At 37.3% G+C, this 17,052-nt stretch overlaps 1 protein-coding gene across 2 annotated transcripts in view; it reads right to left on the bottom strand.

The window, feature by feature from the left end:
• The window catches only part of cbfa2t2 (CBFA2/RUNX1 partner transcriptional co-repressor 2), a 43,457-nt gene extending 32,667 nt beyond the window's left edge, over window positions 1-10,790 (bottom strand). Inside the window, exon 1 of one of the 2 annotated variants that reach the window (XM_039693434.2) lies at window positions 10,621-10,790. In XM_039693434.2, coding sequence (XP_039549368.2) covers window positions 10,621-10,648 — 28 coding nt within the window. In that variant the 5' untranslated portion in view covers window positions 10,649-10,790. The remainder of the gene's footprint in view (window positions 1-10,620) is intronic. The other variant, XM_039693433.2, reaches the window with a different exon arrangement.
• Between the last annotated feature and the right edge of the window lie 6,262 nt (window positions 10,791-17,052).

Genomic DNA, 17,052 nt, shown 5'->3' with positions numbered 1-17,052 from the left:
CATTTGGTTCCCATTGAAGTCCATTATATGGAGAAAAATCCTGGAATGTTTTCATCAAAAACCTTAATTTCTTTTCGACTGAAGAAAGAAAGACATGGACATCTTGGGTGACATGGGGGTGAGTAAATTATCAGCAAAAGTTTGTTTAAAAGTGAACTACTCCTTTAAGAACTGTTCACTGAAAGGTTCTTTTTGAAACCAAAAATTAAAAATCGAACCTTTATCGAGAGCACATGTAAAGTGCACGAGTCACATTGTTTTATTTTGGGTGAAAATGTTCTTTTAAACACATTATAAAGAGCACAGGAGCCTGTTTCTAGCCAAATCGTTACAATCCTTCAATTCCATCTGCAAGACGTTTCCTCCATCTGTGGACGTAACGCAGCAGGGCGACAGATGTGGACACACTCGTCCTGAACTCTCACACACACACACACACCGAGCGGACTGCTGTTCCAAATCCACATCCAATCTCCTCCACACCAAAATCTCTTTCCAAGCACTTCTCTGCGTCCGTCAGTCTCTCTCTCTCTCTGTTTGTAGTGGCATTCCTGCTCGGCTCTCGGCTCCAGTGTGTCTGGCCGCGCTGCACGCCTGGGAGCCATTAGTTTAAGTAAAGCCTGACACACACACACACACACACACACGACTCCTCTTACAAGACATACAGACAGAGTGTGTTTGTATATAAGTGTGTGAAAGAGTTTTGTGCGTGTGTTTACTTATAGTTTGGGGACCAAATTGTCCCTAGAAGTGAGTTAAAGTGAGTGAGTTGGGGTCATCCGGTACTGCACTGAATTGAAAAACATCAGAGAAGCAGTGAGTGATTTTCTCTGTCTTTCGTTGTTGGATTCACATTAATGACACAGACAGCAGCAGGTTTATTAGGCTGCTGTTACTTTAAGAGTGAATACACCGATCCAATATACTGATATACACATGCGTTTTCTTTGACCGTTGAAGTTGATACTCACTGAACATATATACACTCACCTAAATGATTATTAGGAACAGCATACTAATACTGTGTTTGACCCCCTTTCGCCTTCAGAACTACGTGGCATTGATTCAACAAGCATTCTTCAGAAATGTTGGCCCATATTGATAGGATAGCATCTTGCAGTTGATGGAGATTTGTGGGATGAAGCTCCCGTTCCTCCACATCCCAAAGATGCTCTATTGGGTTGAGATCTGGTGACTGTGGCGGCCATTTTAGTACAGTCAACTCATTGTCATGTTCAAGAAACCAATTTGAAATGATTCCAGGTTTGTGACATGGTGCATTATCCTGCTGGAAGTAGCCATCAGAGGATGGGGACATGGTGGCCATAAAGGGATGGACATGGTCAGAAACAATGCTCAGGTAGGCCGTGGCATTTAAACGATGCCCAATTGGCACTAAGAGGCCTAAAGTGTGCCAAGAAAACACACCATTACACCACCACCACCAGCCTGCACAGTGGTAACAAGGCATGATGGATCCATGTTCTCATTCTGTTTACGACTCTACTAAACAGAAATCCAGACTCATCAGACCAGGCCACATTTTTCCAGTCTTCAACTGTCCAATTTTGGTGAGCTCTTGCAAATTGTCGCCTCTTTTTCCTATTTGTAGTGGAGATGAGTGGTACCCGGTGGGGTCTTCTGCTGTTGTAGCCCATCCGCCTCAAGGTTGTGTGTGTTGTGGCTTCATACCTCGGTTGTAACGAGTGGTTATTTCAGTCAAAGTTGCTCTTCTATCAGCTTGAATCAGTCGGCCCATTCTCCTCTGACCTCCAGCATCAACAAGGCATTTTGGCCCACAGGACTGCCAAATACTGGATATTTTTCCCTTTTCACAGCATTCTTTGTAAACCCTAGAAATGGTTGTGTGTGAAAATCCCAGTAACTGAGCAGATTGTGAATATAGTCTGGCACCAACAAGCATGCCACGCTCAAAATTGCTTAAATCATCTTTCTTTCCCATTCTGACATTCAGTTTGGAGTTCAGGAGATTGTCTTGCATTTATGATAAATTGTATATATATATATGTATATGTAAAATGAGTTGTCTTTCGTGGCATAAAGCGCTTTAAGAATTTGAAGTCACTAGTTTTAAACAGCAATGCATAAAAATGCATGCAAATGATAAAATTATTTTTTAAAAATGCCATGCAGTATTTTGTGCAGTATTCAGTAAGTAGGATGCATGTTTTTCATTTGATCTGCAACAGTGTTGAAACCCTCCCCCAAACCGTTCAGCTCGTATACTGTCACGCTATACTGGCTTAGTGTTGCTAAGTTAGAAGTTAGTTTCTCCCCAACACTGCGTCTCTCCGAGTGTGTGTGTGTGTGCACGAGTCTGCACTTACAATTTATGAGAGGTGGGTCACACTCTCTCTTGGCAACACTAACCTAAAGTTTCCACTTTGGCAGCCAAGAAGAGAGACAACACACACACACACACACACGTTACTGTCAGATAGATATAATGACCATCAAATGACCAGTGTATACACAGCAATCTTAAACATGATATAACCATCATATTTGTTCATGCATGCAAATAATTAATGTTATTATGTCTGTCCCTCAAAACTAGTATAATACAAGCTGTTTGATGCCAAAATGGAAGTGAATAATTTGCAGTATATACAGCCTAAAAAATACTATTCAATCTACTTCAAAATTCCAGGTTCAATTCAACAATTGCCATTTTTTTGTGAAATTTACTTCTGCATCAATAACGTTTCGTCAGTGTATCTCTTTTAAAGTGACGAAGAGGAATTCACTGCCTTGTTTTACAAGAGAAGAACTGATGTGAAGTAGATCAGAGAAACACACACCGCTCCATACCGAAGAGGTCAAGTCCCAAACCAGGTCTGATGACGTGATCCAGTGTAAACAACATCCAGACTATATTTAAGACTTCCATACGATCACTTTATTCAGTTAGTCAATATACAGCCGTCCGAACAGCACTTTATTAATACAAAATATTAGTTTATTAGACTTAAATGATCAAATAATGATCGTGTGGGCATAAATTCAACACTTTTAGGTTGCATGAGAAACCTGTATGACTCTTCACTTTTTAATGTAGTTTCCTAGTGCAATGACATTCACACATTTGTAAGTGTGATTTACATGCATGAGGAAGAAAGAAGGACGTAGGCAGTGACCTTGAGCCTGATATGGGGGTGCATGTATCATATACAAGTTGCACTATTAAAAAAAAATACATCCGTAATCTCATCCGAGCGGGATGAAAGCATGGAAGAGATAACACAGCTGTAATGGGGAGGCACAAAGAGCTGTGTGTCGGGATGCATGCCGAACGAAATCTAAGACAAGATGAGAGAAAGAGAGAGACTCGATGAAAGAGACTGTGTTTTCGGACTAAAATAGTAGGATCCTGCTATTAAAATGCATACAAATAATAATATTATGCATGTTTAATCATAATATTATTATTATTTAATCATAATATAAGCATAATATGTGAAATTTAGCCAAAGCAGTCAGCAGGTCAAGCATGGTTGGAATAACATGACTGATCACATTTGATCCGGATTACATAAAAAGATTCCAAAAAAATGTGTGCTTTAATATTACATTTTTAATTAGGGAAGCGTATTGCATTCACTTGGAAAATGCTCTATTTTTCTGAATTAATGACTTGATTATCTCAAAAACTCAGAAATTAAAAAAAACAAACAGAAGAGAATGCAATACGCTTCCATATAAAATACTCATAATCAGCTATATTACGTAACACTGTTATATTACTTAGCTTTTTTACAATTGCATATTCACACAATGCCAGTAAATTATTCATCATTTATTCTCCCTAATTCTTCTTTTTACTTGCATACATGCAAACAAACATGCATGTGCCTGTATATAAACGCACAAAAATATTGCATTTGCAAATATATATATAATGCATGCATCATAAATAGTATGAGCAGCAGAAAAACAGCATAAAACAAGATAAAAGTCTATATCTCTGGTTCTCCTCCAGCACACCTGTGTTTATTCTGAATTCTCAGTCCATTTTTGGCCTCAAGGCATGAGAGCAGCTGTGTTATTGGCACAAACACACACACACACACACACACACACACACACCTGTGTTTGCAGGTGGTTCTGATGCAGTATGTATGGAGAACACCTGGAGAGAAAGAGACAGAGAGAGAGAGACAGAAAGAGAGCACCCATGGGGGTTTTTACAATGTAAACCAAGGACTTAATTATACTTGTGCAGATAAGAAGGGAAAGGGGATCTTGAGTATGTGTGTGTGTGTGTGTGTGTGTGTCTTAAGGTTGGATTGCAGGATCTGTTCTGGCTTGTCAAGACCACCGTTTCCCACAATCCCTTTGGCATGTTTACTAGTGATGGAATGCCTGAATCATTTTGGTGAATTGGTTGTTTGAAACAGTTAGTTTTAATGAACCAATTCAAAAAATGATTCATCAGATACTTTATCACATTTTCAAAGCCTAATGACCTATTTACACTGCCTATCTAGCTTTTTTTGTAACAGATGTTCACTTTTGAGGGTTCATTTAAGGCAGTAGCTGCCTGAGCTCATTAATAGGTTGTGTTCTCAGACAGAAACAATCCTCTAGTCACAAAAACTATATAGTTCACTAAAAAGAACCGATTCACAGGACTGATTCGTTCACTCGCGTTGACATGCTGGAAAACACACTCATATTCACGGGAGTGTTTCATGGGGGAGATATCATGATCATCACTCACAAAAACAGACACAAATAAAGCGTCTCATTCACTCTCACGTTCATTCAGAAGCACCACTGCCAATTCTACAGGAGAAATATAATGGATCATTGAAATGTGACAGACATCCTGTTTAATGCGGCCGTATGGCCTGAAGCATGGGAAAGTTACACAGTATACACACTCTCTGTTTCTCTCACACACACACACACACACATAGCAGTGTCTCAATGTCAACGCTCTGGTCAGTTCTCACAGTCTGGACTCAAGGCAATTTTTATCCCCTCTTTTTTTATATATAGTCCGTGGGCCACTGACAGCCACAAAACAGCTGGATTTCCCATCAGACAGAGAGAGAGAAGAAATAAAGAGACAGGAAGAAATGAAAACATAGGAATAGTGTAATGTAAACCCCTAGATTTATTTTCAGTTTTAAAATCTATGGGGGAATCTCACAAAAACTTGTCAAGAATATTTCAAAGATACATTGTAAAAACATTAATATTTCGCACCAAAATCTTAAATAAATCTTAATCTTAATAAAATAAAATGCACACAAAAAAAGCTACATTATTTAAATTGTAAAGTACACTTGTATAAGTGTACTGGTATTTGTTTTATTAAAGTTAATCACTATATTACAATATAGATTTTTTCATATCTGAGCAAGAGAACTTTATTATTGTCATTAAAATAATGTTACAATTAGGGCTGTGCAAAAAAAAAAATAAATAAATAAATAAAAGTCTGTGTTTACGTAATATATTTGTGTGTGCTGCATGTATATAATTATTTTGTATATATAAATACACACACATGCATGTATATATTTAAGAAAACGTGTTATTCATATATTAAATATTTATATTTATTTAATATAGATTATGTATTTATATATATATATATATATACAGAATTTAAGCGCAAATAATTCTTAAATATATACATGCATGCATAGGTATTTATATATACAAAATAATTATATACAGCACACACAAATATATTATGTAAACATAGACTTTTATTTTGGAAGCGATTCATCACAATTAATTTTTGCACAGCCCTAGTTACAATGCAAAAAAAAAATGCAAAAAAGAGATCTTAATGGTCTTAAAAATATAAATATAAAAAAATTTAATTTGTTTATTTTTTATATAAAATACCAGGATATTAAATCAAGAGATTCAACTGTGCATCAGCGTCTCGAATGAGTTTGGTTTAATGTAAAGCTTCTGAGATTTCAGTATTCAGTTTAAAATATTCCTAAACTCCACAGAAATGTGGCTGAAGGAGGTGGAGGGGTTGTTCTCAAGCAGTGTGTGTATGTGTGTGTATGGTGGGGGTCTTAAAAAGCTTTAATGGCATGATAAGCCCCTTTCACAAGCTTTTAAACGCTCCTTCCTGATAGACTCCTCAATGACTGCCGTCTTTGTCCCTCTTTAAACTCCCACCGGTGCAGAAAGAAGAAGAAAGTTCAGAGCATGATCAGCCGTCCCGAAATAATCCCACACTCACGTGCAGGAGGGGAAAGACCCCAAACCCTCAAAACTCACAGTGCTTTGTGTTCACAACAGGCAGATCAGCTGATAGCAGATAACCATCAGCCCCTGCAGACGATCGCAGAACAATTCAAACGCACCGATGCTCGAGGAATCTGAGAAGAAGTCTGTGAAAGGATAGTTCACCGAAAAATATGTTTGTTCTGTTATCATTTACGCACCATCGGTTTCTTTCATGGGACATTCAGTAGGCAGTCATTTAAAGGGACACTCCACCTCTGGATGAATGTGTATTTAAAATGGGTCATTTATGTAGAAGAAATGTGAAGTTATTTTTGAATTTGGAGCTTTTTAGACTGAGAAAAGCCAGAAAATGTATTATATGGCTTATGTGGATGAAAGACAACAACTCCCAGAATGCACTTGCTTCGCTGCTCTACGAGGCCACGCCTACCGGTAACAGAGCGCAGTAGTTAAACAACAAGTCTAGGCTACTAGTGAGTCTCTGTGATGAGTCTGCCCGAAAATGTGTTTCGAGATCGCCCAAAATGTCCGGGATTCGGCTTTTACGTTTTTTGTCTGTTACGATAGTCACTGTGTCAGATTACACGATCTTGTCATGTCGCAGACAAGACACGTCAGACAACACGTTGCTTCCTGACCAGTCATGATGTCATCAAGAAGGCGAAACTAGTAGCGGGTGACTTCCGGAAACGAACGTAAACAAACAATGGATGAAGCGGTGAGTGTATTGGCTGTCCGTGTTCAGAAAAAAGTAAAAAAAAAAAATAAAGAAAGAAAACCCGACACTGGACACGTTCCTGGCTTGCTCAAAGAGGACAGTATGGGCTGTCAAAGAGAACTTGAGGTAAAATATTGTTTTCTGTTAACACCATCGTCTCTCTTTCGTTTCGCCATTTTTGAAAGTTATGTACGGAAAAGCTTCTGTGCTCCTATTGGTCAACCTCATACATGTGACGGAAGCCGTCATGGACGACCGTTAAAAAAATTAAACATGCTAGTCTTTTTGTCGTGATGTCGTGAAACATCGCGGACGCAACGTAGGTTGTCGCCCACTATACGATTGAATCTTGCGTCCCGACGCCCGTTGTTGTTTACGAATCCCCACGACACCCTTCGTCAAACGGATCGTGCCAAAGTCGGGCTAAAATCTGAACCAGACATGAGATTCAAGACGGCCAGATTTTGTGACTAAATAATGACTAAATGATGAGACTTTTCATTTTTAGGCTAAATGAAGTGTATCAAAACAAAGGCAGTTGTCAACGCATGAGGTTAATATTCGTGATGAATCAGCAGCGCATACGGAAATCTGAAATGGACTTTTCTAAACGGGGTCAGAGGCGGTCCGGTCCCGTAATAATCCGTGTCTCCAGCACAAAAAAATGGCATTCTGGGCAACAGTCGCTCGCTGGTGGTGAGAGAACTATTCGCTATGGAGCCTCGACATCTGGATTCAATCTTCCACAGCCTGTCCTCGCAGCGGTGGGCGACGAGAAACATCTGGTGGAGCTGATGTCAATTACTGCGTTGTGTTTCCCTTCCGAGATAATCCATCCAACACACACAAGCGCGTACACGCTGACGCTCCCAAAAAAAAAAACAAAAAAAAAAACAGCCGGGTGAGTGGCTAAACACACGAACGGGTTCAATGGCGTCCACATACGCACACTAAGAGTCAAATTCAACACTGTTTTAACACTGTTTTACGAATCTATGGCATTGCAACCACATAAAGAGGACTTTCTGATTTAGCATTTGCAACTGTGTGAACTGAGCATCCATTTTATTATGGCTGGGACTCAAAGGGTTTTGGGTAATTGCTAATAGGACGCAGCTCTCAGCAGCTTTAAGAGGAGAACCGTGAAGCCAAAGCGGGCCAAGATTGCCTCGTTTAAACGCTAACAGCTGCTAAAACCCAAGTGGAGACCCATGCCTCATTCCCCACTCTTCTTACTCTCTCTTTCTGACGTGCACAAACTCTCCCACGCGACCGGACTGGAGCGCCGTGTTGCCAGCGCTGGAGACCCCGACAGCAAGAGCCAAGAGCAATTAAAGAGCTAATTCAAACCTGAAGGGCCCTTTTGTCCTGTGTTTCCTTTCTTCAAGTCAGAGGATCGGAATCTAACCAACCCCAACACACACACACACACACACACACACACACACACACACACACACACACACACTTCCCATCTTTTAAGAGCTCCAGGCAAATTACAAATTACAAAAGGGGAAAATTACACCTAAAACTTTACGTTTCCAAATGGATTATGCACCAGAACCTCATGAGAGGCTCATTAATGAGTGATGGACACTGGCATACAAAACTGTAAATCTGATATTTTGGAAATAGTCCATTGTTTTACCATGTTTTTTAAACCATGTATTTAAAAAACAAAAACAAAAAAACACTTACAAAAGGTACCGTGGCACTACCATGGATTTTGGCCAAGTATTAGCACGTTTTATGGACATTTTTGGGTCAATGGAATAGCATGCTATATGAGTTTCAGTACCATGGCGTATTTCAAAGAACCATGCTTTTGCCATCTGAAACAATTAATAATAAAAAAATAAAAAATACTATAGTGCTAAAATATTACTAACCACAGTAATACTACAATGGTTGTTTGGGTGTTAGGTGGTTGCTAGGGTATTCTGGGTGGTTGCTAAGTTGTTACATTATGTGTGTGTTATATAGCCTATATATATATATATATATATATATATATATATATATATATATATATATGTGTGTATAAAGATAGTTTTACACTCTATAGATGCAACCAAAACTAGTGTTTTCTTTTGGAAAAAATAAATAAATAATAATAATAAAAAAGATATACATAGGGCCTCAAATGTACTCAAATGTATGTGACATGATATTTACATACAAATGTAATGGCAGATGTTTTAATAAACAAACTGGACACAGGCAATGTTGACTCTCAGCTCATGACTAGTTAATCACCAACATCCAACCAATCTTCAACTACAGCCAATCACGCCCTCCAGTGGTCAACATGATCATCACATGATCTCCAAAATCATCAGCTATTAGATGCATTAGTTATTCAGGCCAAAGAAACAAACCCCAGGGATAAAACAATGGCCTGCGTTATTCTCGAGCACCAGTGCCCCCGACAGCACTGCTGTGGCACCATGACATTTCATTGTACACACACACACACACACACACACACACACACACACACACACACACACACACACACACAGTGCTCCTGTAGATCAGTCCACCGAGCAGCACTAAAGTCCAGATGGTGTGAAACTTTGCTGAAGGGATTAACACCAAATCCTCCAGTGAGACACAAGAGAGGGTCCGTCTCGGACCCTCGAAACAGATTAGAGCTGGCTTACCATGCTATACAGACAGCTTGCCCTTACCAAATACAAACCATTGCATTAGCGTGAAAATATACCACTGTATTTTATTTGTGCTTCATTACAGCACTTCAGAGAAAACCATGATATAGCTACCCAGCATTTTAGTGTCCAAACACTGACAACACACATTGGCAACCATGGCGACACCATCCTCACAAAAAACTAGGGCGATGATATCAAGGTACTTCATATCACTCCAAGAATACTACAATATAGTGCTTACAGAAAAGAACCATGGATTTTCATAAGCATACCATAGAAATACTGAGGTATTTTAAGTACATGATTTATTAATATAACATTGTTTATTACTTTTAGTGATAGCTTATACAAACATTACAAGCATACGATTATTTTACCATTTACTGTAAATATATGAATATGGCAATCAATGGTGGGCTAACATACTGTGGTATATTACTCTTTTACATCATCATAGACATTATACGAAGTATTGGCAAATGGATAAAAAGAGCACAATTTAACACAATTGAATGATATAGGCTAGTAAACAAAAAGTCTTTACGGTAGTTGTCACTAAAATACCATAGTTAAAAAATCCCGAAAGCTTCATAAACTGACGTCTATTTTGAATGTATTATTTTCATTTTGTTGTGAAGTGCCATTTATTTTGTTTAATATTTACACAGAACGCGTTCTAACGTTCCAACAAATGAAGAACGCGGCCGTTTCGAACGCTCGTGACCCAGAGGCGGCGGACGCGCATGCGCAGACTGACTGACTTGAAAATAATACACTTTTTTGAGAGAACGATACATTACAGTCAAAAACAACAGCGACTGTAATAATTGTATAGGCCTACAACCATAGATGGAAAATCTAACTATGCTCTATTCTCGCTGTTTTGTTGATATTTTTCTGTTGACATGGCGCAATACGCCTTACTGTAAGACAATTGCACAAAATGCTAATAAACACACACACAATCACGACTAGTGTACTCACACTGAAACGCGCCCGGAATCCCGACCATCCTGAGCTCTTCTCGCGCGCTGACAGACTCTAGCCGAGGTGTGTGTGTGTCTGCGTAAGTGTGTGTTGAGTGGTGTTGTAGTCCAGTCTCCTTTACTATAGTTCCACGGACTCGGTGGTGTGTTTGTGTGCGTGGGTCTGATGGGGGTCTGAACACACTGACAGCATCTCTGGCATGTTTATTTCTGGAGGAGGAGCTACAATCTACACACACTCGTACAATGAATCTGATCTGTGGTGATATACAATGGTACAGTGATGCTACCAGATGTTATTACGGTAGCCCTACTGAATGATTATTGTGTCGTATACCATAATACATGATTACATTAAGCCATGCCCATTGCATCACTTATTATTCCCAGAAAACATGGTAAACCCATGGGACATGTCCTCAAATGGCCTTCACAAACCAATACAATGATAATTCAGTTCCTTATATTGGTCATGTACCATTATGTGAATTTCAGGACCATGGCATATATTAAATATATTAAAGTACACTTTTTTATCATATTAAACCGAGATTATAAAAGAATAAATATTCCATACAGGCTCTCAAGCAATATGAGCTCACTTACTGTGTTATTTTAGTATTATTTATTGAATAATTTATATACTTATACAGTAGGCTATTTATTAAATATTCTAAATGAGCTTTTATTTTTATCTTTTCAAATGTATTTTATTTTAATTTCTTGAAATATATCTATTTAGCTTTAGGTTTATTTCAGATTTAGTCATATTAGTCCTTCACCATAAACTTATATTTTATAACATTTTTAAAATTATTTTTTTGTTTATTAGCCTATTTTTAAATGTGATTTTTTTTCTGTCCACTATGTATATTTTATTTTAGCTTTAATTCAAATGGCAAAAACAATTTTAAATAGTTGGAAAATCAACACTGATGTATATTATCTTTTAGAAAATAATTGAGTAGAATGTTTTTTAGAAGTTTTGATGGAAAGCTATACTTATATAATGTGTTTGTATATATATCTATATATATATGAGGTCATATATATAGGCCTATATATATATATAGACCTATATATTTTTAAAACATATTTATAATATATTTGTATAATATATTTATAATATATACAAAACATATTTTGGTTGCATCTATAGTATAAAACTATCTTTATATATATATATATATATATATATATATATATATACAACACACACATAATGTAACACCTTAGCAACCACCCATAATACCCTAGCAACCACCTAGCAACACCATAGCAACCACCTAGCAAGCACCAAGAACATCCTAGCAACTTCATAGCAACACCCTAGCAACCACCCATAATATCAACCACCTGAACAACTGAATAAGCCATATCTCAGCACCAGAGCATCATACAGACTTGTTTGTTGGCTCATATGCAATCATGTACCACACCCTAGCAACCGAGCAGTGAGTTATGCCACTGCAGGCACCACTTCACACTTTCTTCTGGAAATGTACATATTGGTCCCTGAGAAGCTGACAAAGACATTGACTCTAAACTGTTCTCCTGTTCATCTCAGACTGACCTGTGTTGTTTGTGTGTCTCTCTCTCTCTCTCCCTCCTCCTATTGCCTCCCACACAAACACATGCCTCTCGTTCTTCCCCAGTCCCCGGCGAGTGAGTCTCCACCTGCTCTCACGCGTGTGGGACAGATGCTCCCCAACAAATACACATTACAGTAACACCGCCGTCCTGCAGAGACAGAGATGCAATAGATGCAGAGTATAAAATCATTTAGTATAAAGATGATTTGAAATAATCTATATTCTGTAATCTATGTTATTCCAAGACTGTTCATTTACACACACACACACTATCACACCAAAGTTAGCATTTTAATCAACAGCATATTTTTTGTTACCGTTTTATCATATGTCTTGGAGTATCGCAATAACATGGTATGGTGAGTTCAGTATCATGATGTGTATGGGATCGGGACATGACGGCATCAGTACACCCCTGTCATTTAGTGCTAAAACAACAGTTGAAGACTGTAAATTACTGAGATTCTCTGGTCTACGCCAGTGTGAACTTGAGGAGAACTGACCACTTAAACTCATCAGCTGCAAGACTGATGAAAGCGAGCAGCTCCAGACAGACGGAGGAGTGAGTGTGTGGTCTGTGAATGCGTCACGTTTGTGACCCAGCAGGCCTTTGTGATGATAATTTGTAACGGGCAAATGAAGCAGCGCGTCAACAAAGACAGAAATGCATTAGTCCGAATGGCAGAAGTCGCCCTGCTGATGTGACTCGTGCCAGCGTGTGTGTGTCTGTGTGTGATTGACAGCTGGGCTTGTGTCTCTGAGTGTGTGTGTCTTTGTCAGTGGTCTGTTTAGTGCATTAGCAGGTCTTTCACAATGCAACAGCTTTCCATCACGACCCCCCCCCCCCCCCAGCCCTTATTCTCCTGCTGTTCTGCTCCTGTGTGTGTGTGTGTGTGTGTGTGTGTGTGTACCTGCTGTTCTCCTGAGGTCTGAGCAAAGACCCGGGGTCACAGAGGTCAGCAGGCAGACGCCTGGTTAACCCTCCAGGGTAAAGACATCTACACACACACACACACACACACACACACACACACGCCACTTAGAGACAGTAAGGTTATATATGAGCAGATGGACACCAGGGACGGCTTAGCGTATGCTGACATACAGCTCCTCCTCAGCACAGACATATGCATTTACATTTCATTTTTATCAGGCAAACACGCTCACTAACACACACACACACACACACACACACACACACACACGCACAAAGAACCACTGACACACTCCACACAAATAAACAGACACACACACACACACATACAGTAGCTAGACTGGATTTGGCACTTAAAAAGGAAAATAAGTTGGAAAATATTGGAAAATAAGAAATAAAGGTTTGCTTAAAGTAATACACACACAAACAAACACACACACATACACACACACGCATAGAGTAGACTGGATTTGGCACTTTGGATAATAAGAAATAAAGTTGTGCTTAAAGTTGTATATAAAATTTTACTGCACATTAGTATTATTTTAGTATAATATATATGCTAATATAGTTTAATTAATATTTAGAAATAACTTAAATTTTTATATTTTCAGTGTTTACTAATTTTTAGTACATTCGTGCATTTTTATGACTATTTAGGTTTATTTTTTTCGAGTATTATTAGTATTGAATATTATTCCATTTTCCAGTTTATTTTCAGTAATTTTAGCTCAAACTTATTTCTGTTCGTTGCCAAAGCAGCATTTATATATTTTGTTTATTTTAGGTTTTTTTCATCGAATATTTATATATATTTTATTTCAATGAAAAAATTATTTTTCATCAAGATCCTAGGTCCACATATATATGTATAAGGATAAAAAGAGGGTTCCTGTGACTGTCTCTAAAGCTAAAATGCTAAAATAAGCTAAAAATGAACAATACAGCATTTATGGATATTAGTCAATGTTAATTCGACTAAAAGTTGTACCTGTTACCAATAGCTAATGCGGCGCGAACAAACAAATATACAATTGTATTTTTACTAACATTGACAAAAATGAAAAATGTTTTAAAATTGCATTGTTCGTTGTCAGTTCATGTTAGTTAATGTATTTACCAATGTTAACAAATGAACCTTATTGTGAAGTGTTACTGTGGTTTGAGGATAATTCTAAAATACTATTAAAGGAATTAAAGACTATAAAGAACTTAAAGATATGTTGATTAAAATAGTTTAAGATATAGCACATCTATCCTGTCTATCTAGATAAAAACATACATACTGTACACACAAAATCATGAAAGCACATCCAAAAATGAAAACATAAAACAAACACACACACAGATAGAGAGAGAGATACACCGCACAGTTACACAGACAGATGTACGACAGGTCTGAGACCAGACAGACATGAAGGATTATGAGAACAGATGGTAATGGTAGAAAACACCCAAACCAAAAATGCAAATATTCATACAACAGCCCCAAATACACACACACACACACACACACACACATGCACACAATGCAATGCTATATTACATGGTTTAAAAAATATTGGAGAATAAGTAAATACTATGGCATATTATTATATTTTACAGATATAATACAGAAATATAGTATAGCATAGTATAGTATAATATAATATCATATATAATATAATATAATATAATATATAATTTTTTACTTTGCTAACAAGCATTGTTCAATACTGAAGCCACATTTTTTATACTCTTCATGCAGTCTCAAATTAAACTCCAAAATTTCACCAAAACACTGGCAGAAATTCTCATTGAAAAAACACGTCATTCATAACTCACTGACCTAAAAACACTGAAACACAGGGAGCATTAAATTAAAGTTGAACTTTTTATTTTTAACTTTTGAATGTTTTTTATACACATAAAGAATAGGATCTCATAAGAAAAGAATATGCTCATAAGAATAAGATATTTTTATTTTACTGACTGTGAATGATGACATAAATGATGAATGAGAAATTAAGCATTGTTTTCTATATCTTTAGCCTACATATAGTCATTTTACATGCAAAAAAATTAAAAGTTGAAACAAAACAACAAAATCCTGATGCAATGATAATTAGAAACCAACAACAAAACAAAAAGATCAGAAATCAGAATTGTGTGTCATCTGTCCAGGGTGTTTACCTCTCCACAACCCGAGACTCTGGGAAAGACTTCAGCCTCCCCACAACACACAGGACAAGCAGTTTGGAAAATGTATGGATGTACAGTACAGATGTACAGTGCAAACATACAGTATGGATGTACAGTATAGATGTACAGGATGGTGAGGGTCCAGTTCTCCCTCGTTCCCACTCTTATTTCCCTATGAATGTGTCTTACTTGATCCATGTTTCCAAACAAATTCATTCTGAAACCATCCGAATTTTCAAAAGATGATTGAAAAAATTACCATAGGCCTACTAGAAACTAAAAATAGGACTGAAACTGCAATATCGTTTGTGATAATTATTATTTAATTTCATTGTAAATATTTTGCTAACAATTTATATTTCAATATAATTCCTGCAGAGTTTGCCATCAAACTTATTTGAATGGGCTTTTATCAGTTTCGAAAGCAGTGTGTTGTTAACGTTAGAAAAAATGCTGCAAATATAGTGTTTTGCAGATGGTGCAGTGAGAATGACAAAAAATGTTCATGGATTTCATTGAACGCATTTTGTGTGAAAGCAATGAAAGATGATTCACAGTTTGGTCAGCATAGACTACTGTTTCACTGAATGTGCGAAGAGTTTTGAACCATGCATTTTTATTTTATTTTAGTATTATTATATTTTAACAATATCAATTCTCTAATAGTATGCATGTGAAAATATACACAAATATCATGTAATTAAATCTCCATTCGATATCAGTGCATATATGCCTAAATTGGTTATATAAGATAACAACAGTAGGCCTATATTTAGTTCAATAAACAAAAGCATAATCAAAACGCTTGGGGGGGGGGGGGGGGGCAGTGCTGGTTAGCAATTGAGAAAAACTGTAATGTTGGTATTCAACATAGACTGTAAATAAAGTAAATCAATTGTTGATTTACACATGAGTGCAGTTGAAGAATGATTTCACCACTAGATGGAGACACAGTTCCTTCCATTGAGGAGAGGAATCTGTAAACACTGAACAGAAGCAACACTGGCTGCATTCGTACAGTAAGTTGTGTTTTGACTGAACAAAGTTTGCAGAATCAGTGATTTATATGTGTGTGTCAGTGAGGAGCTCTGGGTCCTTGTGTTGGCTAAGGAACAATTCAAACTTTTCCGCTTATGAAGAGACTAATTAGAGCCTTTCTTCGGGAATTAGTTCGAATAGTTTCACACTGTGCCGTCAATGCAAACGACATTCTTTCCCAACATTAGCAGGAGTCTGGAGATGAGCTTCAGATGAAGAGCTTCAGCTGTGCTTTATCTGACAGCTCAGATCTGGAGATAAAAATAATACACTCACAAAATTAGGCATGCTAAAAATGTACTATAAATGTTATGCAAAAAAAACAAAAAAAACCAAACACCAGTTATGACATCAGTTATGACATCAGTTATGACACACACACACACACACACACACACATACACACATTTTTATCTTTTAAACAACTGAGTCCTGACGTCCACTATGACGGAGTATAACATAACTTCCTTAAAACTAGAAAGAAAGAAAAAGAAAAAGTTTTTCTGAATTTAGTATTTTTTCATGTCATTAGCCTATTGTTTAAAGCTTAAGAAACAAATGTGGAAAATATTTTAACCAAACTTTGCAAAAAAGATAATTCTCAGTTATATGAAAGATATATACTGTGAAAGTGCCATTCAGTACAATTTATCACTGTATCGAATTGCATGTGTTCTTATCTGGC

This window comes from Pimephales promelas, chromosome 8, assembly GCF_988280905.1.
Source record: "Pimephales promelas chromosome 8, fPimPro1.hap1.1, whole genome shotgun sequence".
Taxonomy (NCBI): Eukaryota; Metazoa; Chordata; class Actinopteri; order Cypriniformes; family Leuciscidae; genus Pimephales; species Pimephales promelas.
This window is presented reverse-complemented; position numbering and strand designations above follow the sequence as displayed.